Genomic DNA, 23,330 nt, shown 5'->3' with positions numbered 1-23,330 from the left:
TCTTCTAGCCCAAAGTTCCAAGTCCTTCCACAGTCCTCCCCAAAACATGGTCAGGTTGTCACAGGAATACCCCACTCTGCTGGTACCAATTTGTCTTAGTCAGGGTTTCTATTCCTACATGACCAAGAAGCAAATTGGGGAGGAAAGGGTTTATTCAGCTTACACTTCCACTCTGCTGTTCATCACCAAAGGAAGTCTGGACTGCATCTCAAGCAGGGCAAGGTGCAGGAGCTGATACAGAGGCCATTGAGGGATGGTCTTTACTGGCTTGCCTCCCCTGGCTTGCTCAGCCTGCTCTCTTACAGAACCCAAGACTACCAGCCCAGAGATGGTCCCATCCACAAGGGGACCTCCTCCCTTGATCACTAATTGAGAAAATGCCTTACAGTTGGATCTCATGGAGGCATTTCCTTAACTGAAGCTCCTTTCTCTGTGATAACTCCAGCTGTGTCAAGTTGACACAAAACTACCCAGTACACCCCCTTAGCCTAAATATTTGGCAAGTACCAGCAATTTAGCTTATTTGTAACTGAGGCATTAAAACATCAAGGAGCCATGCAGATTACCAGGGTAGCTTTGCTACACTTCTGCAGCCCCCCTTCCCCCAGAAACACACACACACACACAGACACACACACACACACACACACACACACACAGAGAGAGAGAGAGAGAGAGAGAGAGAGAGAGAGGGAGAGAGAGAGAGAGAGAGAGAGAATTGATATGATATGATATGATATGATATGATATGATATGAATTGAAGTGAGATGCTTTGCTTTTTCTGAAAGTCATTACCATACACAGGCTTGTCACAGAGGATAGCTGGGAGTCTAATTCTCAGGAGAATGGCAATATGGTTTTCCTTTGCAAAAGCTACATAGATACATGGATAGATGAATGGATAAATGGAGGGATAGATAGAGATAGATAGATGATAGGTAGATAGATAGATAGATAGATAGATAGATAGATAGATAGATAGACAGGTAGGTAGATCCAGTGATGCCTGGGCTATAGAGTAAAACTTTGTCTCAAAAAAAAAAGTTTGTGTGTGTGTGTACGCACTCATGTATGTGCATGTTTGTGTGTAGGCATCTGTGCACATAGCCTCATGTGTTCCTATCATTTTGACCATTATTTTGAAGGGCTTTTGGAAGGAGTAGGTGACAAATGGGAACCCATGAAGTAGCTAGTACTATACACAGCTTTAAGGTCTTGTGTTAAGTTTCAGCTAGCATGGCTTAGATTTACATCAGCAAAGAATGTTCCGGAAACAGCGGTGGACACCAACCACCTGTGGGACCTTCCACACAAAGCTTATGCTACTTCACACAGCCAGCTGGACTTGGCCTGGAAGTGAAACTCGAGTTCCTAACAATAGATACACACACTGAGAAGTGTCTGCTGGTGTCCACAATATGCAAAGACTGGGAAGCTCTTAATTAAGTTCGTAATTCTCACGTGAGTTTAAAAGGATGTTTGGGTAACCCCCCAACCCCATTCTCTCAAGGGAATTTTACCCTAATATATGTGTTTCCCATTAATTCGGCTCATAAATCTGTCAAGGGACTTCTTTTCCCCCTTTCTTTCTCTCCTTTTTGAAACACTAGGGATTGAACCCACTTGCGCATGCTAGGCTAGTGCTCTACTGTTGAACTCTTCCAGCTCTTTCCCTCTTATTTTATTTTGAGAAAGAATCTTGTCAAGTTGCCTAAACTGGCTCCCAGCTAACTCTAGCCTAGACGGGCTTCGAACACCCCCTCCCTCAGCCCCCCAGGCAGGAATTATGGGCCTTCACCCCACTCTTGTAAAAGGAGGGAGTGAGGAACACCATCCAAATGTCTTTTCAATATCCAGGGAATGGGGGTTTTTAGGTCACAGCACCCTCGCTCTCAGCAGACTTTGTCTGCTTACTGTTTAGGATCCAGCATGTGGCCAGCATGATTTCTACTAGATAAGGAGCTCAGACATTATCTTTCATCACCTAATATCATTAATCTGATCTGAATCACACAAAACCTACTGAGTCACTTCTGGCAGGAAACATGAAGCGGTGCAGAGGAAACCCTAGCAATATTTCATTCATGAGACCCATGTTGGAGCCAGAAGTTCCAACCCACAAATTGCCGGAGTAATGTGTCAAACTTCCTCCGGGATCGCAAACTAAGTAAGAGGCCGGCTGGCCAAGCAACACTCCAGAGGTTTCCAGGCTCGGAAAGAAAGAAGCCTGAATTTGTATTCACTTTAATTTTGGTTCCTCTCTCCATGCTGCGATCCTAGGACACCCCACATTGTATCTTTTCTACATATTCTGAATGTAAATACGAAGGAGTGGAGTCTGTCCACATCACACTATGACTATGACTGTGTTCAACGTAATAAGAAAACCAGGACAGAACATAAACTCAGATTATTTCTCTTTCTTTCTTTCTTTCTTTCTTTCTTTCTTTCTTTCTTTCTTTCTTCTTTTTTTTTGGGGGGGGTGGTGGTGGTGATTTGGTTTGGTTTGGTTTGGTTTGGTTTGGTTTGGTTTGGTTTTTCAAGACAATATCTCTCTACACATAGCATAGCCTTGGCTATCCTGAAACTCACTATGTGAACCAGGCTGGTCTCGAACTGGATCTGCCTGCCTCTTGCCTCCTGAATGCTGTGATTAGAGAAGCATCAAGCAGTTAATGTCTTCTTACAAGGATGAAAACGAGCACAGTGTGACTAAGACACAGGGAGGGAGATTCACATTCCTAAAGTGGGAGGTTAGGTTCTAAGGTCGCTGGGACCGGGTAACTGGAGGTCAGTGAGCCAACCCTGGCACTCGGGCATCTTGTACAGTAAATTCAATCCTTGTAGGGGAGGCAGGAAGCCTGACAGGCACACCAGCTGGGGGAACCAGACTAGGCAGCAGCATCTCCTTACACCTAACAATTGTTTACATGGCAGAAGTAAAGCTGGAGCAATATGGGGACGGATTCCATTAAGAGACTGAGTGGAGAATTCGAAATACCCCCTGCTATGGTCTGGTGTTCCGGGAACCTCACAGATACATTGAAATGTAGTTACGATTGTATGCTATTAGGGGGGACTTTGGGAAGGTGATCAGACCATGGGGTCAGAGGCAACATGGATAGTATTAATGTCATTATGAAAGAAGACACAGGGATCTATTTAGTTGCCTTCCCACCACATGAGTACATCAAGAAGGGGTTCCCTCTATAATCTAGGATATGGGTCCTTGCTGGGACCTTAATCTTGGACATCCCAATCTCTACAACTCCGAGAAATTTCAATAATTTCTATTGTTTATAAATGACTCAGCCCCAAGTATTTTGTCATAGTGAATCAAATAGTCCAATTTGCCCATCAGCTACATGGACTTCCAGAAGGTTCCACAATGAAGTAATGCAGTTGACGCAGGCAAACCATGGCTTCCATGCAAGCAGGAGCCAAGAAGCTCACAGAATGTTTCTCCATCAGTTAGGCTTCCAACTTCTGGGGAGCACCATCACTGGCCTGTGCAGTAGCTCCCAAGCTGGGGCTGCAATCACATGGTACAAAGACTTTTCTCCAGGACAGGATGCTTAACCTCCATCTCCGTGCCAAACCAGCTCCAGCCAAAACAATTCCAAGGAGAACTGGACCAGTAAGACTTGTTGGGGAAAGCCAAGTTCTTGTGGCTAACCACTGGAGAAAACTTTCCCTGATAGTTTTCTTGCCTTAAGCACTTAGCTGGCTCTGGCCTGTGACCCGAAGGCATTAAAAACCCATCGAGGAAGTCTCCGAGCTCTTCCTCCTCCACAGCCCACCCTTCCCTTTCCTTCCTGAACAGCTCGGTCCAAGAGTCATTAGCTGGGGCTAAAAACCATGATGCCAGCAGAGGGCCTGGGAGGAGAACGCAGTGGCCTATGGAGGACTGTGGAGTCAGAGCAAGGTGGACAAGGGACAGCAGTGACAGAGGTAAATGGAATGCAGGAAGGGGAGGCGATCATCTAGAAATGAATACTGGTTCATAATTTAATGAAGAAAATAGGAGCTTGGTTAAATGGTGTGGGTAGAAGGGCCAAACAAATACCACACTGAGGATATCAAGGAGTAAGCTGCAAATATGGAAAGGGCAGGAGCGTTTCCTAGAACACTGGCCTCTGAGCAAAACTGCCGCCATCTGCATCAGACAAGCTGCACCTGCTTACATAAGACCATCACCAGCATGTCTGTTCCCTCATAGGAAGCGCAGATGGGGGAGGGTCCCTGGACCCTTACCCGAGATTCCCAGTACTCTCTCTTGCCCCTCCCAGCCACAATCTATGTAATTCTGCACACAGCCTCCAGGTCTCAGGGGTCTCTAGAACACATAGACTAGGGAAGGTTAACCAATGGGGGAAGCTACATTTATGCAGCTACGGGGAAGCCATCATCCAAGCTAGGTAAAGACTTAAAGCTTTGGGGTCAATACACTCCTGTAAGCAATCCTTTACCAGTGCTCTATAAATAAGTTCAATAAGCTCAATGGTCCCCTAGGATGACCTTTGGAAAAAATATACTTTGGTTTGACTTTGGGAGTTTATAAAGATGGGGTGAAAATTGTCTCCCCAGGGAAGAAATTTTTATGACAAATGTGAATAAGTCTATTAAAGCAGAATTAAAAGATCCCCGACTGAGTAGAATTGCTTACCATGCACCCCTGACAGTCTGAGCTTGACTCCCAAGAACCTCAGGGAAAAGCTAGATGGTTGGTGCACATCTGTATTCCCAGCACCCCCACAGTGAGAGACTGGAGGCAGAGATGGGAGAATTACAGAGAAGTCTGAAGATTGGCTAGCCTGGGCTACACAGCACAGGTGCAGAGACAAGAGCCTGCTCAACAAGATGGAAGGTGAGAACTGATTCCTAAAAGGTGTCTGCTGACCTCCAAGTCCACACCATGACATGGACACTCACAGTCTCCCTCTCCTTTCACCACTCCCATGCCACTAACTTTTGGAAAAGATCTCTGCATGAACTCTTGATTTCATAGATAGATAGATAGATAGATAGATAGATAGATAGATAGATAGATAGATAGATAGATAGATAGATAGAAAAACATAGATAAGATAGACATAAATGTAGATATGCTTAATCTCCAAATATGTTCGTTAAGCCTGCCTTAGTGGACAATCCAACATTGACGCACATGCTGATCTTGATGTATACATCCCATTCCACTGTAAGAGAATAACCGCTCTTTGCTCTTTGGAGATAAGACTGATAAGTACGAGCTAAAATAGAACACCATGCAATAACAAAGCAGAGGGAAATGCTGAAAGAACTGCTTCTCAAAAAGACACAAAAGAGATCTGGAAGGGATTTTCATACCATGACTAAATAAAATGAGGATAAAAATAACAAGACGAATGAAAACTAGTTATTGAATGTAATGGGATTCCATGAGACCATATTGATATAAAGAAATCCTAGACTTCCAGTCTGATAAGGAGTGGGATAAAGAGTCCAGAGTCAGGTGTGTCTAAACAAAATATGTATTCATTTCAAAAGGAAAATGTAGCTTCTCTGTGAGAAGCCTTTCAAACACTCCTTAATCAAGTGATCGGAAGTTGATATTGAATGGTCAAAACTAAGATCTGTCTATCCCAGAACGAGCTAATACCACGTGCTACTTGCTTAGACACTGTGAGGACGCAGCATCAATTTGGCTGTGCTTTCCCCTAGCAAAAGTGAGATGTAATCACACAAAAGCATCCCAAAGACCCAATGTGAGGGGTGTGTTATAAAACTCAGGCAGTAGAGCATCACGGTGCCCAGTGATTCTCAAGCAGTCTAGAATAGAAACACACTGTCCTCGAGAGCTTTTCTTTAGGCTTGCGATTATCTCGAATCTTAAAAGTTAATAATAAAGAATGAGTCTGTGCCATTGTAGATTTGATGGAGGTCAAGGGTCAACATGAAGGGATTAATATGTAAATGAACCAAGTTAAACAGTGATGGTTACCCTTTACGGTAATGCTTCTTAAATTATCTTTGATGAAGGATCAGCTTCCCCACGAGTCTACAGTAAAACACATGATCCCACACTTGGGTTTCAGGATGATATCCAATGTTCTACCTACAATGCTTTCTTCTAAAGCCCGCACTTATCTCGGTGTGAACAATACAATGCATGGCCCAGTTCTGAGCCCACTCTGAGGAGCTCATCTCTGAGACAAGATGAACAGAGCCCCAGGTGCTATCATATCCACACGGGAAACAAAAGCTTCTGGTCACACTGTTAGCCACAGTGGCATTCACGGCATTGCCGTCTATACCCACAATTCAAGAAAGGGGCTGCCCAGACAATAGAAGGAGATTCAATATGGCCCTTCTGCCTGTAGTAGCTTCACTTTTCGAAATGGACAAGAATGAATGGAAATGTCCAGAGCAGACACATGTATAGGCTGAGGTTGGGGAAACATTCTAAGATAACATCTGAGGAAGGCACTGCTAGGCAGTCTCATGGTGCGAACATCACAGAGCAGACTTAGAATCCAAGATGGCGATGATTGCACCGGGTAGTTATCTCAAGGGATCCCAACCATAAAGATGGTCTATCATCACATGAGTGTAACTGGTTTGTGATCACATAAAGGAAGTCAAACCCAACTGAAAGGAAAATGGACAGAGTATCTGCAGCCTGCAACCCTGAGTTAAGACCATCCCGGCTAGGAAGAAAGCCGGCACCCTGAAAGGGGTTAGTAGAACACAACACATCCCCCAAATTTGATGGGTTTAATTTAACTATAGCTTTTGAAGGTCCAGTTACTGATCTGAAGACACAGAAAGCACAACAGCCCCACTCTGCCAAGGTCTGTGCCTCACTTGGCCAAGATGCAGCCCTCCGAGGGGTGAAGGGAGGAAGCTTGTACAATAAATAAATCAAGACAAGGCTGACTGAGAGGCAAGGAGCCCTCATATCCACTGAGAACAGCAACCATGACCCAGACGACACCCTAACACCTCTGCTGTCGAACTCCTCTTGCCAAAAGCATAGCGGAGGCTCCGCATGGAACCGTGAACGGAGTCACTTTCCCAGACACCTGGATGCAGGATGTAGCTGCTACTCACCTGGAGCAGTCTTGTAGCAGGTGGTCCTAGAAGGCAGCGATGGGGCGTTCTTGGCCCTGGGGCTTGGGGTGCTTTGCCTCACTTGTCTCTGCCGCTTTAGCTCCTCCTCCCTTTCCTGGGCTGCCCGGATCTCTTCTTCGATCATGGACAAAGTCCGCTGCTTCCTTGACCTCAGTTTGAAGGGCCCAACCATGACATCAGACTCTTGAGTCGCCAGGAGGGAGGCTGTGCTTCTCAGCTCAGCTGCCTCTGAATACTTGCTGAAGTACCCTCCTTCAGGCCTGGTCTCTTCCATGTTGACTGGACCGCTGGGCTGCGCAGCCGTGGGTGGCTGGGAGGGCCCCTTTTCCCTGAGTGCCCTGTCCTCCGCAGGGAGGTTCTTTGGTAATATATCCCTTTTCTCTTGAACAGGAGAGGACACCTGAGGTGGTGCAAACATGCCCTGGGGCTTCTCAGAGCCAGGTGTCTGGCTTCCAGCTTCCTCTACCGTTGCTTCAGGCTCCTGCTGTTCTGATCCTTCCTTGCTGGTGTGCGCCTCAGCCTTATCCACCTGCTCGGCTATGGCTTGTTGAATGGCATTCTGCACCAGGAGCCCAGCCTGATATTCCAAGGGGTCATCAACGGACGGAGAATCTCCCAATGTGGAGGAAGGAGAATAGAAACCATGGTCACTGAATGACTTAGAGACCCCTTCTCGGCCCTCGGAGGGGTTGTCTGTTTGGGGGGTCTGAGGCAGAGAGAAATCAGCCAGCGAGTTTTCCTGAAGGGCACTGGGTGTCTCGTTAGAAGCTCCACTGTCACTTATGTTGTCCATGCTGAAGTCATTGGACAGAGTCTCCAGGACAGTGGTATCCTGTGACCTCACTGACAACTCATCTAACCCTGAGTCCAGCTCCTCCTGAGTCAAAGATACATTGACCGATCTTGAAAATTGGTCCAAAATCCCATGATCTTCATCTTTGACTACAGTTAGGACGGCCCGGGCACTTGTGAACTCTCCATCCTCTGCCCACAGTTTAGATAAGGGCCCGCGTTTCGAAGGCTCACTGTATGGCCCTTCCTTTCCCTGAGTGGCAGCGTTAGCTGGACCGGCTCCTGCAGACTGGCTCTCAGATACACAGGGAGCTTTCTGCTCCTTGGCTGCCTGTGTGCCGCCGTCTTCCAGAGTTCCCCCGACAGTAGCTGGTCTCAAGATGGTCGGTGGCTTGTCCGAATGGATGGATCCAAGAGGTTTGTAGTAAGGCTTGATAGAGAACAGCCTTGGTGTGCTCTGGCCCTTGGCCAGTGTCTGCCTGGAATTCTCCATCAGCTGGAACTGCTTGCGTGCAGCCGAGAAGTCAATCTGCTCAGTGACCACATCCTCCTTTGTGTGTTCAATGCCATCTAGGTGTTTGTGAGCAGCTGGGGCTGTGCAGGGCTGGGACGTGGACAGCTGCTGCTGTTGCAGCTGTTGTTGCAGCTGTTGCTGTTGCAGCTGTTGTTGTTGTAGCTGTTGCTGTTGCAGCTGTTGCTGCTGCTGCTGTTGCAACTGTAGCTGCTCCTGCTGGGCCCTTTTCTCTTTGCGCTCCTTGTACTTTCTGTGCGACTCCAGATGTTCCTCGTCCAGCTGCTCCTCAATAGTTTTCTCCTGGGGAGGATTCCACCACTTGGCGGCGATGCCAGGATTCTTCTTCACAGCCTGACTCCGGATGAGCTCCCTCCGCTCTTTCTCCAGCTCTATCATCTCCTCGGAGGGCCTCACTTTCCGGACGCAGAACTGCTCCTTCTCGCGCTCGTCCTCCTCAAAGAGCTTGGAGGGCTTCTTGTCCTCGTGGAAGGCACGCAGCTCAAACTTGGCCTCCTTCTTCAGTGTGGTGAGTGTGAACTCCCCATCTCGGGAGGAGCAGTGGGAGCTGGTAGAGGAACTGGGGCTGGCAGGTGCCTGCAGGCTGTTCCCCAGCAGGTCTTGGGGCTGGTCAGTGGAGTGTCCATTGGCTCTTTCTCCTTCAGCCATTCTGTCGGAGGGGCTTCTACTGAGCTCGATGTGAGGAGGCACCTGCCTACCGGATGCTTTCTCAGTGGGTTCTGCCTCGGTGACTGAGTGGGCAGGCGAGCCTAAGCTGCTTACCAGTATGGCTGCACCAGGCTCTGGGGAGGAGATTCCGTTGTAAGTTCCATCCACAGAGGAATCACAGCAGTTGGCCTCCAGCACTTCATCTAGGTACTGGATCTCTCTGGCGACATCGTTGTCTAAAGACTCGTGGTGATCAGCGAGGAGGCCATTGTGTGAGGGCGAATAGAAAGGGGAGGAGTGGTCCTTGGAATGGGGGGTAGAGGTGACTCCAGGTACACTTTTACATTCTGCCACGGACACCCCAATTTCCATGTTTTTGTGATCTGGGGAGAGAGAGCTGGCGGCAGGCTCCAGGCGACTGTCACCACAGTTGTCTTGCTTGCTTCTCAGCTGGTTAGCATCCTCAGAAAGCTGGGGAGGCTTCTAGAATAAAGAAAAAACACAAATAAAGGTTAAATGCACATTCTGAATATAGATCCTGTCATGGTTTGAATATGCTTGGCCCAGGGAGTTGCACTATTTGGAGGTATGGCCTCAGGTTGGAGTAGGTGTGTCACTGTGGGCGTGGGCTTTAAGACCCTCATCCCAGCTGCCTGGAAGCCAGTTTTCCACGAGCAGCCTTCAGATGAAGATGTAGAACCGTCAGCTCCTCCTGCACCAGGCCTGCCTGGATGCTGCCATGCTCCTGCCTTTATAATAATGGACGGAACCTCTGACTTGTAAGCCGACCCCAATTAAATGTTGTCCTTATAAGAGTTGCATGGTGGGCTGGTGAGATGGCTCAGTGGGTAAGAGCACCCGACTGCTCTTCCGAAGGTCCGGAGTTCAAATCCCAGCAACCACATGGTGGCTCACAACCATCTGTAACAAGATCTGACGCCCTCTTCTGGAGTGTCTGAAGACAGCTACAGTGTACTTACATATAATAAATAAATAAATCTTTAAAAAAAAAAAAAGAGTTGCATGGGGGGGGGGGGCTGGAGAGATGGCTCAGCAGTTAAGAGCACTGACTGCTCTTCCAGAGGTCCTGAGTTCAAATACTAGCAACCACATGGTAGCTTACAACCATCTGTAAAAGGACCCCACCATCAAGCCTGAGGACAGAGGTATGCATGGCATTCACATAGTGGAAAGAGAGAACTAACTTTCATGGCTTGTCCTCTGACCTCCACATACACAGTGAGGTATGCATGTACAAACATGCATGCATGCATTCGTGCCAGCGCATACACACACACACATGTGCAAAATACAAATGTAAAAGAAGTGAAAACTAAAGTAAATGACATTACATAGTTAATATGCAGCCACTACAGATTATCACAGGCTTCTGATGAGACTATTTCTAGGCACCCACAAGTATACAAAGGTCTTTCTGCAGAACTATTTTTCTTCTTAAAGACATATGATTCTTGGCCAAATGTAATGCAACCATTCTGAAGACAAGAAACGTTAGCAACAATTCATAATATGTACTGGTAGATCCCTTACTGGCTGCTCACAAGCTACAGGTCCCCGCTGACATGCTATACTTGACTATATACATTACCAACACCATAACTAAGGCCACTAAACTGCACAGTTCAGTTCTCCATAATGGCGTAACACAATGCTAAGGAACTACCTGGTGCTCTGAAGAGCTAGTGGCCAACTGCACAGCCTCTCCAGTTTCTAAAATGTTTTCACAATCTGTGGTTAATAAGAAAATGGGGCCGGGCAGTGGTGGCGCACGCCTTTAATCCCAGCACTTGGGAGGCAGAAGCAGGCGGATTTCTGAGTTCCAGGCCAGCTTGGTCTACAGAGTGAGTTCCAGCACAGCCAGGGCTACATGGAGAGATTCTGTCTAGGAAAACAAATCTAAGCTTATATAGCTGTCAGCATAGTTTGAAAAGATCACTACCCCTCCTACTCCCCCAAACTGCATACTAGATTGGGCATAAACAGCAAAGAATTTCCCTTCCTCTGAGTTACAGGCAGTACACACAGTCCCACCTTCTTCTTTCCACAAACTCAAGAGATTTTTTTTTTCTTTTTCAAGATAGTATTTTTCTATGTAGCCCTGTCTGGCCTGGAACTCTGTAGACCCAGCTGGCCTCAAACTCAGAGATCCAACTGCCTCTGCCTCCCAAGTGCTGGGACTCAAGGGGCGGGCCGCCTAGCCTAGCTAAGAGATTTCTTTCTGATGTTTAATTCTACCTCCTTGGCGGAGGATCTGGGAGAAAAGCTCAAGAGACAAGAAAGCTGCATTAACCATTCAGAGCCCAGCAGCAGAACGTAAGGAAACTGTTGTAACAAAAGCAAACTGCGGGCTTGGCTCTCAGCGGGAGGAATAAACCTTCACACCCCAGGCCTGATAAAATCAAAGCCACCAGAAACTCCAGCGGGTTAAGGGGAAAGGGCTAAGGAATCTGGGTCGCAGGAGTCTGGGCTTGACATCATTAAATGATGTCTTGTTTAAACCAGCCAAGGCCTACTGCTCCCTTTGAAGATAAGTGAAGAACCAGAATTTTCTCCGGGTGTCAGATAAGGTGAACCGAAATCCAGATTCAGATCAAATGCGCTCATGACATTGACTGGAAATTCCTTTCAGTACTGATCTCCTCTAACATAATGAAGAGATGGGAGAAACCACCAAGTGATGTTTTCTGGAGTCAAAGAAAAAGTAGGATGCAAAGGGCTTGTGGTTGCCAGGCGTGGTGGCGCACGACTTTAGTCCCAGCACTCAGACAGAGGCAGGTGGATATCTGAGTTCAAGGCCAGCCTGGTCTACAAAGTGAGTTCCAGGACAGTCAGGGCTATACAGAGAAACCCTGTCTCAAAACAAAAAAACAAAAACAAAACAAACGAAAAAAGAAAACAAAACAAGCAAAGGGCTTGTGGGTGATTTTTAGCCTGCCAACACAACCCCCCCAGGTAGAGTCTTAATACCATGGTACATAATACCTGCCCTCCCACTGGCTTCCCAGAATAGCCAGCAGCTGGTGAGGATGTCTGCAATTTACTCTGGAATTCTTGGGCAAAGGCAATGTACTATAATGCTGCTGTTTGCTTCTGAAACACATTTAAATTGCATTCCAGAGGCAGACAGCCATCTGGACAGACAGGAGGAGGGAAACTTTAGGAGTAGTCTACTGGGACTCCAAGGATAGCTACTTCCAGCTTCCTTTAACCCCTCCAGACTCCAGAAGCTTTGCTAATTGGCGTAATTAAAATGAGAAATGGGCTTCCATTAGTGAAATTAGTGGCTTTTCTATTAGCATAATGAATGCTAGAAATAGGTGAAGTGGGTGGAAACTCCATCTGTGCATGGAGCCTCCACCTGTGGACTGCAACCTACACCTGTGGACTGGAGCCTCCACCTGTGGACTGGACCCTACACCTGTGGACTGGACCCTACACCTGTGGACTGGAGCCTACACCTGTGGACTGCAGCCTCCACCTGTGGACTGGGGCCTCCACCTGTGGACTGCAGCCTTCACCTGTGGACTGGAACCTCCACCTGTGGACTGCAGCCTACACCTGTGGACTGGAGCCTATATCTGTGGACTGCAGCCTACACCTGTGGACTGCAGCCTACACCTGTGGACTGGAGCCTACACCTGTGGACTGGAGCCTACACCTGTAACTCTTTCATGAGGAGGGTGAGCCCCAGCTTGGTTCCAGTTTGCAGAATCTCAGGGTTGCTATTCTTTGAGGTCTGAGAACTAAAAGTTTATTTTCCAACACTGGGTTCAGAGAACATAGACTGTTTAATGTGGTAACAAAATCCTTCCTATGCAAGGAAATTTAAAATGCATTATGAAAATTGCAAAACGGTTAATGTATAAGTGTAAAAAAAAAGTATATTTTTAAGCAAATTTGCACCAAAGTGCAACTAACCAATATTAACAGCTTTCTTGTGGGAGACTTTCTTGAGAAGAGAATGGCACTGGATCAGTATTTTCAGAGCAAAAGTGGCTAAAGTGACCAATCCAGAAATGTCACATCAAAAGTACTTCTATTCTCCCTACCCTTTCCCACCTCAGAGCCTTTTATGTTTATTTTAGTGTGAAGCTAAACACAGTTGGGAATGTTATTTGTTGCTAAAGCCAGAAGAAGAATTTTATAAAATGCCCTTAAAAATCAAATTCTAGGTGCTGGAGCGATGGCTCAGCAGTTAGGGGCACTTACTGCTCTTGAGACCCCTAGTCCAGGCCCCAGCACCCAAGTGAGGTGGCTCACAATGCCCTGTGAGTCTATCTCTAGGGGACCTGATGCCCTCTTCCTGCCACCATCGGCACCTACACTCACATGCACATATCCACACACTTAAATATACATAATTAATAAAAACAAAATTAATACTCAGCATTTGTGAGCAGAGGCAGGTGGATCTTGGTGAGTTTGGAGCTAGCATGGCCTACGTAGTGAGTTCGAGGACACTCATTACCACATCTGTCTCAAAACAAAAATAACAGAATTATTATTATCATTATTATTTTCAGAAAGGCCAAATCCTAAAGATGCACTAGATTTAGATTTGCTGGGGAGGTAGCTCTGTGGCAGAATACAGCACACAGAAAGCTCCCGGTGGGTGCCTGGTACACAGAAAAGCTGTGCAAGGATCACTCGTATGAGATGCAGCCCACCAGTCCTCAGTACTTACATAGCCGTGGAAATGTCGGCACAAACCAGGCACTACAGCAAGTCTGTCTGTGCTAGGGGCACACTCAGTGCCCGTTCTGTGGGCACACTCAGTGCCACATCCCACTGAATTCGCATCAGCCTTTGGTCCTGACGAGCCTCAGCTATCCCCATGTGAGCTCTCAGCTGACACCCGGAAGACCAAGGCCTCTCTGTTAGAGGTTGGAGGAAAGACAGATTTTACTATTTCATGACTTTGGAATTAAGAGGCTTAGAGAAACAGAGGAGACTTTTCCCCTAAGATCACAACTGGCTAGTCATAAATGTCACCGCTCTTCATTGTATCGCAATGTGTCAGAAGGTCTTCTTCCAAAATATGACAGGAAGCTTCCAGAACAACATGGGAAAGGTCATGAAGAACGGATGGCAGGCTGAGAGAGTGTCTTCCTTTGCCCTTGATCCTTGCTAACTTGAACCTCCTTCGGTCAAATTAGACTCATACTTTAGCCTTAAGTCAGTGTCTTCCTTCCTTATCCAGACTGGGGCGAAGGCAGACTCCCTGGAGAGGTAGCTTCTGCTGCTTCTGCTGCTTCTGCTGCGGAGCACTGTGTGCTGGGCCCTCCAGATGGAGATGCAACACTGCAGTCTGGGCGTCTGCACTTTGGGCTCTAAACTAGAGTCTCTGCCCCTGCTGACAGCTTCCTAAGGATAAGATAACCACAACTCCTACCCATACCACAGTCAACGGCACACAAACGATTCTAGAAGCCTGCCTAGTTCCCATAAAAGATGGTAGCTGACCCTAGACCAGCTGGACCAGTGGATGGCAGCACGCTCTTTCTGTCTGGGCCTGCAGCTGAGCACACCAATCAATACCAGAAGAACTAGAAGTATCTTTCCTCATCAGGTCACACCAGAAAGATGTGCTTCACAACAAGGACAAGAAAAATTGATGATTCTGTTAAAAATGACGAAAAGCCAGATGGGCATCCACACTCATCTTTCTTTGTGCTCTGCTTCTGAGGAGGAGGAGGAGGAGGAGGAAGAGGAGGAGGAGGAGGAGGAGGAGGAGGAGGAAAAGGAGGAGGAGGAGAAGGGAAGGAAAAGGAAGAAGAGGAGGAGGAAGATGTATTTATTTTATGTGTATGAGTGTTTGCCTTCAGTATATATGTGCTCTATGTACATGAAGTGCTGGAAAAGCTTTAAAAAAAAAAAAAAAAAAAGCCTTGGGTGCCCTAGCAATGGACTCAGGGATGGTTGTGAACTCCCATATAGGCTCTGGGTACCAAGCCCAGGTCCTCTGCAAGAGCAACAAGTGCTCTTAACCTCTGAGCCATTTTTCTAGCCCTTTACTCTGCGTCATATGCCCAGAAATAATCGGGCAACTTCAGACCCAGGATGCTGTAAATAATAAAGTCGATCCTGCCATCAAGATAGACGAGATCCTTTCAAAGCCCGGGCCGAAATAAACCTCTCCAGAGAAGGAGGAGGGGTTGGAAAAATGGCTCATTGGTAAGAGTGTATACTGCTCTTTCAGAGAACTTGAGTTGAGTTCCTTGCACCTATGCCAAGAGGCTCATAACTACTTGTAACCCCAGCTCCAGAGAAACCAACACCCTCTTCTGGGCTCCTGGGACATCTGTACTCCCATGCACAAGACCTTCTCCATATACACATGAGTAAAAAATTAAATACTAAAAAAAGAAGGGCTGGAAAGACAGCTAGGCAGTTGAGAACATTGTCATTTTTACAGAGAGGACCTAGTTGGGTCTCCAGCTCACAGACATCTAGAAGTCCAGTTTCAGGGGATACAACACCCTCTTCTGGCTGCAAGGGCTACTACACACACACACACACACAAAACATGCAATACACAAATACACATAAAATGAAAAGAGTACGTCATTTTTTTTAAGGAGTAGTTGTTTAAATTCCAACACTTCACATGTCTGCTCTGTTCATGATGACACCATTTTCTTACTGCCCACAGGTATTTACGTCCCCTCTTGATAAGTGTCTGGCCCGCCATCACCTCCCATGCTCCTAGCCTCAGTGCAGCATGACCCAAATTGATCAAGCCAGGTGTGGGCTGCATGGCCAGGTTTCTCAGTTCTGAATAACCCAGATTACTTCCTGTTGCAGCTACTATAGTTAAATTAGAAATGCTTTTCCCCAGGTAATAGGTGACCTGATCCTTTAATCCAGTTATTTTTAAGTTCCATCAAAAATATGCACTCACTGCTGGCCTAGGATCAGAGGCATGGTTAGAGAATAAAACTTCCTCATAGCTGGGAAATCAAAGGACATCGCTGTCCCTTTTCTTAGCCCTCCCTGGCTTGCATAAGTCACATGTTTAGTAAGCAGGGCACAGTTGCTACATAGCAAAGAACTGGCTCTTCAGGCCATGCGTGGCTACCCTCTAGGATGGTTGTTTCTGGACTCTTTTTAACTTTCTGAACTCAGGTGCCTCCACCACAAAATGTCAATTCAGGCTGACACAACCTGGCTATTGCTGTGGCCTAGGACCCCTTACCAGCGGCATCACCAGCCCTAGAGGAGGCAGACAGACCTTTGAGAGACTGTCTACACAGAGGAAAACAGTGGGGTCTGATGGGGACAGCAGCTGAAGAGCTTAAGTATTATCTCATTAAACTGCTGCCATTCCAGAAGTCAAGCCTGAGACTCCCCCAGGGTGACATATCTTTGCTTGAGGCTTGTTGTCCCCACAGCTCTGAAGGAGGATGGCCAACTCTCCCAAAAAGGGATCTGATAGCTTCAGGGAGATGGGGTCCCCAATCACATGATAAGAACAAGAGGCCCAAGGCAATGGTAATGAGACCTTAGCAACCCCAGGAAGCTTTGCACAGCCTTCTAAGGGCAATGATGCTGGCCTCAAAGAGTTCATAAAGAAAGCTGAGCCCCTGCAAGGTCCCGAGCAGGTAGCTTGCAGCTCCTGCGCCCCAGTGTGTTTGCAGATGGTAGAGTACAGTTTACGCTAGGACTGGGCAGCCCAGTTCACCCTCCCTCGAAGGCACAGAACAGAAATACTGGCTTTCTTTGTTAATTCTACTTCAGGGAAGTACAGCAGAGGGGCCGCATTCCAGGCCTGAATGGCCTTTCCTCTTCCACCTCCCTGCAGAGAGGCTTCCGGCCGGTCCTAGTGTTGACTGTGGGAAACCGAGACAAACCACTCCTGACGGAGGTCAGCTCTTCCAGCTCCCAGCTGAAGGAAGGCAGGCAGCCAGACTACAGACCCCAAACCTTTCTCAGGCAGCTGCAGGCTAAATATAGACCAGGAAAGCTCAAGTCATGGCTTTGACCCCTGAAAGGGGCTGATACTAACAATGCCTGAGCTTCTGTCCTCCCTGAGACATCTTGCCAGGAAACCATCACTGCTTAGAGTGACCTGGGGCGGGGTGGGGCTCGGTTCTTAACATGAAACTCCAACCCTTTGGTGGCAAGGAGTTCCAGCCCCATTGAATAGTCCCAAACTTTTTTTTTTCCCCCTGAGAGCTTCGGTGGGCTTGGCCTGAGCAGAGCATAGTAGGTTTGGTGCGTGCCTCAAGGGGGGCTCTAAGACTGGATAAAAACACTTCTAGAAGGCGTGGACAGGGAACAAAGTCACCTGTGTCTTGGCTCACATTCGAATGAAGAACTTTTAGGGTAAGGGAGTTTCTGGACCACAAGCTTTTCCTGTTAATAACGACCGACCCTTCCACTTCTAGCCAGGCTGGAAGACCAGGCTCACTTTGCCGCGCTGCATATCTGACATCTGGAAAATGTTAAGGTGATGTTTAACACATTTACAGCTGGGGCTTTCTCTGAAAGAAACTGGAGACAGTGTGTGTGTGTGTGTGTGTGTGTGTGTGTGTGTGTGTGTGTGTGTGTGTGTGTGTGTCGAGTGAGGAGGAGTGGGCAGGGCCGAAAGGAAGGAAAGAAGTTGTTGCTTGGCTGAGTCCCTTGCTTAAAAAGCTGCTATTTCTTTCTTTTTCTCCCCTCTCTTCTTTGGAGACAGGGTCTCACTCTGTCTAGCTCAGTCCAGCCTCTAACCTGCTATCTGGCCTCAGCTTATATGTGCTTGGGTGATAGGTGTGCACTTCCTTGCTGAGCTAAGGGTCCCTTCTTTCTGAGAACCTTTGGAGGTTCCCTAGAGGAACACCCGAGACTGGCTGTTAGCTCAAGATTCCCATGAATGAGAGAATAAGGTTCTCTCGAGCCTTCTCACTAAGGCTGCTTGGAAGGAAGTCCCCATACCCTGGAGTAAAGCAAAAGGACTTTCTGAGGAATAAATTCAGCAGGCACAAACAAACCTAATTTAAGTTCTTCCCAACTTCGCTGCAGCTCTCTTGCTCTTAGGTAGTTCCGAACTCTGGGTTCCTGCCTAGCCTAGGGTCATGATGACAGGAAGAAAAGTTGAGACTACAGTGGAACTCAGAGAAAAGAAAACTGTGCCCGGAGTAGGGAAGTCTAACTTTCTGTGCACAGAGATGAGCCTGAGGAGGGTATCCTGACATGCCACGGCACATCCAGGAACAAAGCCCCAAGTCGCCTATTGAATGCCGTGAGCTCCACACCATGGAAACCGTTAGCCCACTGTAGAATTCATCAGGGAGCTCTTTGAACAGATACAAGACAACTAGAGAACAAGTTACCAGAGTCCCTGGGTCCCGCCTAGGCAGCTTTCTGAAGTGCAAAAGGGACATGCAAATTCTCACAGACTCAGACAGTGTCTTTAAGGCATTTTCTGTCACACACGCAGCTTCGGTCTGTATCTGCAGTATTTCCTCTGCCTCTTAGCACCAAGGCTGGGAGCTTGACAAGATTCACAGTAAGAAAAAAAAAAAAAGAGAGCCGTAGTAAGTGCTCAGCTGCCCACCACGCAACAGGAGAGGCCTCCAACTCTCTGCAATAAATCCAGACCCTGACTCCCTCCTCAGAGGAGGCTCTGGCCTTGAGAGAACTTTCTCCTTTCAGAACAGAAAGCAAAGGACCATGAGACCAACTGGTCATCAGATGTGTCTTACCCTACCCAGAGCAAAAGCCCAGTGCACGCACCTCCGGGAGTCCGCAGTCAGAATCGCCTCTTTCTCTAGACAGATTCCAGTGCTCACACTGGCTCAGCCGGGACAAATTCCTTAGGAGTCTCGGGACTGGAGACTGTGATGTCACCGCGGGCCCTCCCTCTGTTCCCTAAAAGGCCATTCACACCAAGAAGGACTTTAGTCCCCTTCAGAGGAGCCTGGCCCCTCCCTAGTCGGCCCAGGATGGGAGGGCAGTTGCTTTCCTGCCTGAGGCAATGCTAGCGGCCTTGGTCAGGCTCCAGGGCTAGGCAGGGAAAGAGCAAGAGCCTTGTAGGTGCCGATGTGACCTGTTATTGGGGCTTCTTTAAAACTCAGATATGGGCTGGCGCTCGCTACTGAGTCTGTAAAAACCTCAAGGATTCTAAACAAATGACTGCCTTTTTTATTCTTTTACACAAGATCTCACTGGGTAATCCTGGCTGGTCCACTATATAGACAAAAGTGGTTTCGAATCAGTGAAATCCCCCTGCCTCTCCTCCCTCAGGTTGAAGTTAAAGATATGTGCCACCTAAAGCTAAACATGGGACATCTGTATAGCAAAACTCAAAGAAAAAAAGAGGTAACAGAAATGAATATTTAATGTAGCTGAGCCCAGACAGTGTATGTATATGCAATGAATGTGTCCTGGTTAGGGTGTCTAGTGCTGCAATAAAATACTATGACCAAAAAAACCCAGCCAACCAACCAACCAAACAAACAAAAAAAAACAACTTGGGGAGGGAAGGGTTTATTACAACTCAAAACTCCATCTCTGGACTGGAGAGGTGGCCCAGTGGTTAAGAGCACCGACTGCTATTCCAGAGGTCCTGAGTTCAATTCCCAGCAACCACATGTTGGCTCACAATCTGTAATGGGACCCAACACCCTCTTCTGGTGTGTCTGAGGGGAGTGACAGTGCACTCACATAAAATAAATAAATAAATCCTTAAAAACAAAAAACAAAAACAAATTCCGTCTCTAAGAAAAGTCAGAGCAAGAACTCAAGACAGGAACCTAAGTTTGGTGTCAAGTTAACAAAAACCAACCAGTATGCAATGTGATAGTCAACTTCTAACGTTCCATGCTATCCCACAAGCACTTTCTATGTTTAAAGGTTTCTATATAATTACTTACTGATTCATTTGATTTTGTGGTGCTAAGAATAGGACCCAGGGCCTTGCACGTGCTAGGCAAGTGTTCTACCCAGGAGTTCCTCCTTAACCCTTCCATTATTGTGACTGTTATTTTAAAATTTGTTACAGCACCTCACTAAATTACTCAAAACTGACTGAGCTCGCTCTGCAGACTATGCTGGTCTTGAACTTGTGATTCTCCTGCCTCAGCCTCCCACGTAGCTGGTATTAGTACAATGCATTTTAACTGGGTATATGATAGTTTACAGAATCCTGGGTGAAGTGGCCTCACCACTGAATAAAAATGACAGATAGACAGATAGGTAGGTAGGTAGATAGATAGATAGATAGATAGATAGATAGATAGATAGATAGATAGAAGACATGACTGCTCCTAAGAGGTTTAGGTTTTTATTATAGATACACGAGATATAAGATATGGATATAAGAGAGGCAGAGACATCTAGAAGAGTCCAGCTGGACCTTGCCGGCAGACTGAGCTGGGCCATGAGAGGAGAGGGCTAAGTGGGGAGTGAAGAGTGGGAAAGCCAGAAAACCAAGAGAAGAACCAGAAACCAAGAGAGCAGGAGGCCAAGAGAGTGGTGTAGCCAAAATGGCTGAGTTAAATAGGTGCCAGAAGAGCTGGGGCTGGAGAGTTCAGGGGAGGAGGTAGGGTATACCAAGCAGAAGGACCCTGTAACAGGTAGGGACTCAGGGATGCTGAGACCACCTGGCAGCCAGAGTCAGCTTTGATATGTTAATAGGCACACCCCAGCTAGCCATCTGTCCTAGGTTTGAGACCTAACAACCACTCCATAGCTGACCAAGAAAAGAGCAATATTTGCTTTGGGTAGAGGTGCCTGACCCAAATGCATCTGGTTCCCTGGCTTGTTCTGTCAGAATCAGATTCTAGAACCACGTAAGTATCCTGGAGCAGTGCCCACTCTCTGAGGACACCCACTGGCTCCAAACCCTGCTTCCAGGTCCTACACATCTCATTCCCTGGAACTTCAGGATGACCTGGAAAAAAAAAAAAATTCAGGGCCTAGCTAAAGCTCTGGCTGCCTGGAAAGTGAGTCAGAATCCTGGGTCAAGTCAACACCACACCGTGATGAACTCATTTTCTTTAGTGAGAGAGACAAAGAACATCAGGTTTACAGTAAACTGGGCAGGGAAAGGGACATGAAGGATATTACACGTCCCGAGAGGCCAGCTGATCTGGGGTCAGTCTGAGAGCAATCTGTTCTGGTGACAGAATAAATAGCCCAATGGATTGCAAGCAGGGTTCCCCAGGGACCTCTCAGGACCCTCCTGGGCACAAAGTGTCAGGGAGGCTTCCTTTGACAAATATTTATGACATCTAAATGACATTTCTACACTTGGACATACCAAGGAATTTCCTAAAGCCCCGCTTAGTGATACCAGAGCTCCGGGGGGAACTCTTGGAGCCTTCGGAATAACTGGAATGTTCTGCTGTGTAGCTGAAAGGCACTTCAGACGCCACTTAGCAGTCTTATGTAAGATGAGATAGGAGACTCACACTGAGGAACGTCACTGGTCTGCTTAAGCATGAGGGACCAATACTGGTCATGGGGTTCCAGACACTCAGGAGGCTGAAGCAGGAGGATTCCCTGAGCCCAGGAACCCCGGGGGCAGCCTGGGCAAGAGGAAAGAAAACAAAGAATGAGGGACGAGGAGGACTTCCAAACCACTGTGAGGCAAGGATGCTATCTGGGACCCACTATCTCACCACATCCGCCCCATTGTATCAGTGGGAGACTATTTTCCATGTAATAGGTATGCTTATGACGTGGAGTCCATTGGATGCAGTGGCTCACTAAATGCGCATTTGTCCATATATACAAGCATGCAAGCATGCACTCTCACAGGCTTAAGTTCTGTCCTCCCCACAGGTTCATAGTCACCTAATACCCAGAAGCCTGGCTTAGGACTTGAGCCATTACAAATAACATTAGCAGTAATAACAATAACAATAGGAGTCTTCCACAGAGTTTAAGTGAGGTCATAAGGGTGGGTCCCAACCGAGGGAGAATAGAGGAAATTCAGACAAAGAGGTGTGCAGTGTCACAAAGGAACAATAACCCCTTCATCAGCCAGGAAGATGGGCCAGAAAATGAGGCTTCCCTGAACCCTTGGAAAGAACCAAACAGAAGGACACCCTGCTTGCACTCTGACCTCTACAACTATGAAAGTATACACTGGGTTGCTTAGCTTGTTGGTGCAGCTCCATTAAAGCAATGCACATGCATGCATGCTCATGAACACACACACACACACACACACACACACACACACACACACACACACACACACACACGTCTATGCACACACACTGCCCAGCTGCAAAGAGAGGGCAGAGCTTAGAAAAAACAACCCAGTGGCAACCCCACGGTTATGAAATGGTTCTATCCTCAGAGATGAAGTGAGAAATGAAATGGGCTAGCTGGGTTTAGGTTTTAGAAATATAGCCTGAGATGACCCATTGGTGACAGTTCACACAGAAATGGTCAGAAGTCTAGCAGATACCCACTCACAACTGCTTGTCCTCCAGTCAGCTCCAGCACAGGCTCTGAGCCTGGAGGTGGGGACATCTTCTGAGTTTAAAAACCTTTCTTACTGCCACTTTAATTCTTCATGTAACTTTGCACAGGGAAAAGAGAAGCCATTGTGAAGCTTGGTCCTGCTTGACTGGTGAATTCATTACTTTCTTTGAAAGCTAAAGAAATGGGGGGGGGGGGCGGAGGATCCTGCCTTGGGGTTCCAGAGTACTACCCGTGACGGTGGAAAAGTCAGGGTGGCAGGAATGCCCTGCTCATGCTGGGTCCACAGTCAGAGCAGAGGGCTGGTCCTCAGCTTGCTCCCCCACCCCCACCCCACCGTCTAGGACCTCAGCCCAGGGATTTGTGCCACCCACATTGAGGGTAAGCTGTTTTGTACCTCAAACCCAATCTATAAACCCCCACAGATGTCCCGAGAGGTTTGCCTCCTGGGTGATTCTAGATGCATCAAGTTGTCAACCATTGCAGTTGAGAAGCAAAGTGAAAACTTTGAAGACCCAGCAGTTTATTTTGAAAACAGCACATAACGTCACCACCGAGCAAGCATCCGTTAGCATAAGCATTTATGCCAGGTGGGTACTATATTCCCTTAGACGCCTGTTATCTAATCTTTCATTAGATAGAGATTCTTATCCTCTAGAGAGAGGAAAATCCAGCCCATCGCGGCCAACACGCCACAGAGACATACAGCTAGTCAATAACAGAGCTTTGGCTAGAGTTTACAGTCCAACCCATTCAAAGGAGATCTGCCTCTGCAGGCAACAGTGCAGGAGGGAGGTAGACACAGGA

General features: G+C 47.4%; 1 protein-coding gene across 6 annotated transcripts in view, besides 1 other annotated feature; it reads right to left on the bottom strand.

Annotated features, from left to right (window-relative positions):
• Pakap (paralemmin A kinase anchor protein) overlaps nucleotides 1-23,330 on the bottom strand; it is a 462,510-nt gene that overhangs the window by 32,854 nt on the left and 406,326 nt on the right. For 4 of the 6 annotated variants that reach the window (NM_001384157.1, NM_001384150.1, NM_001304544.1 and 1 more), the window contains one exon: nucleotides 7,094-9,569. In NM_001384157.1, coding sequence (NP_001371086.1) covers nucleotides 7,094-9,569 — 2,476 coding nt within the window. Of the gene's footprint in view, nucleotides 1-7,093; nucleotides 9,570-18,824; nucleotides 18,884-23,330 lie in introns of those variants that run through there. The other 2 variants (NM_001035532.2, NM_009649.3) reach the window with 1 other exon arrangement.
• Nucleotides 16,364-18,570: an enhancer, noted in NCBI's record as "VISTA enhancer mm261". NCBI's record gives its function as "enhancer in: blood vessels[5/8]" and the evidence as "EXISTENCE:transgenic organism evidence [ECO:0001131][PMID:17130149]".

This window comes from Mus musculus, chromosome 4 (assembly GCF_000001635.26).
Source record: "Mus musculus strain C57BL/6J chromosome 4, GRCm38.p6 C57BL/6J".
Lineage (NCBI taxonomy): Eukaryota > Metazoa > Chordata > Mammalia > Rodentia > Muridae > Mus > Mus musculus.
Note: the sequence above shows the minus strand (reverse complement) of the source record. Positions and strands in the feature narration are given on the sequence as shown.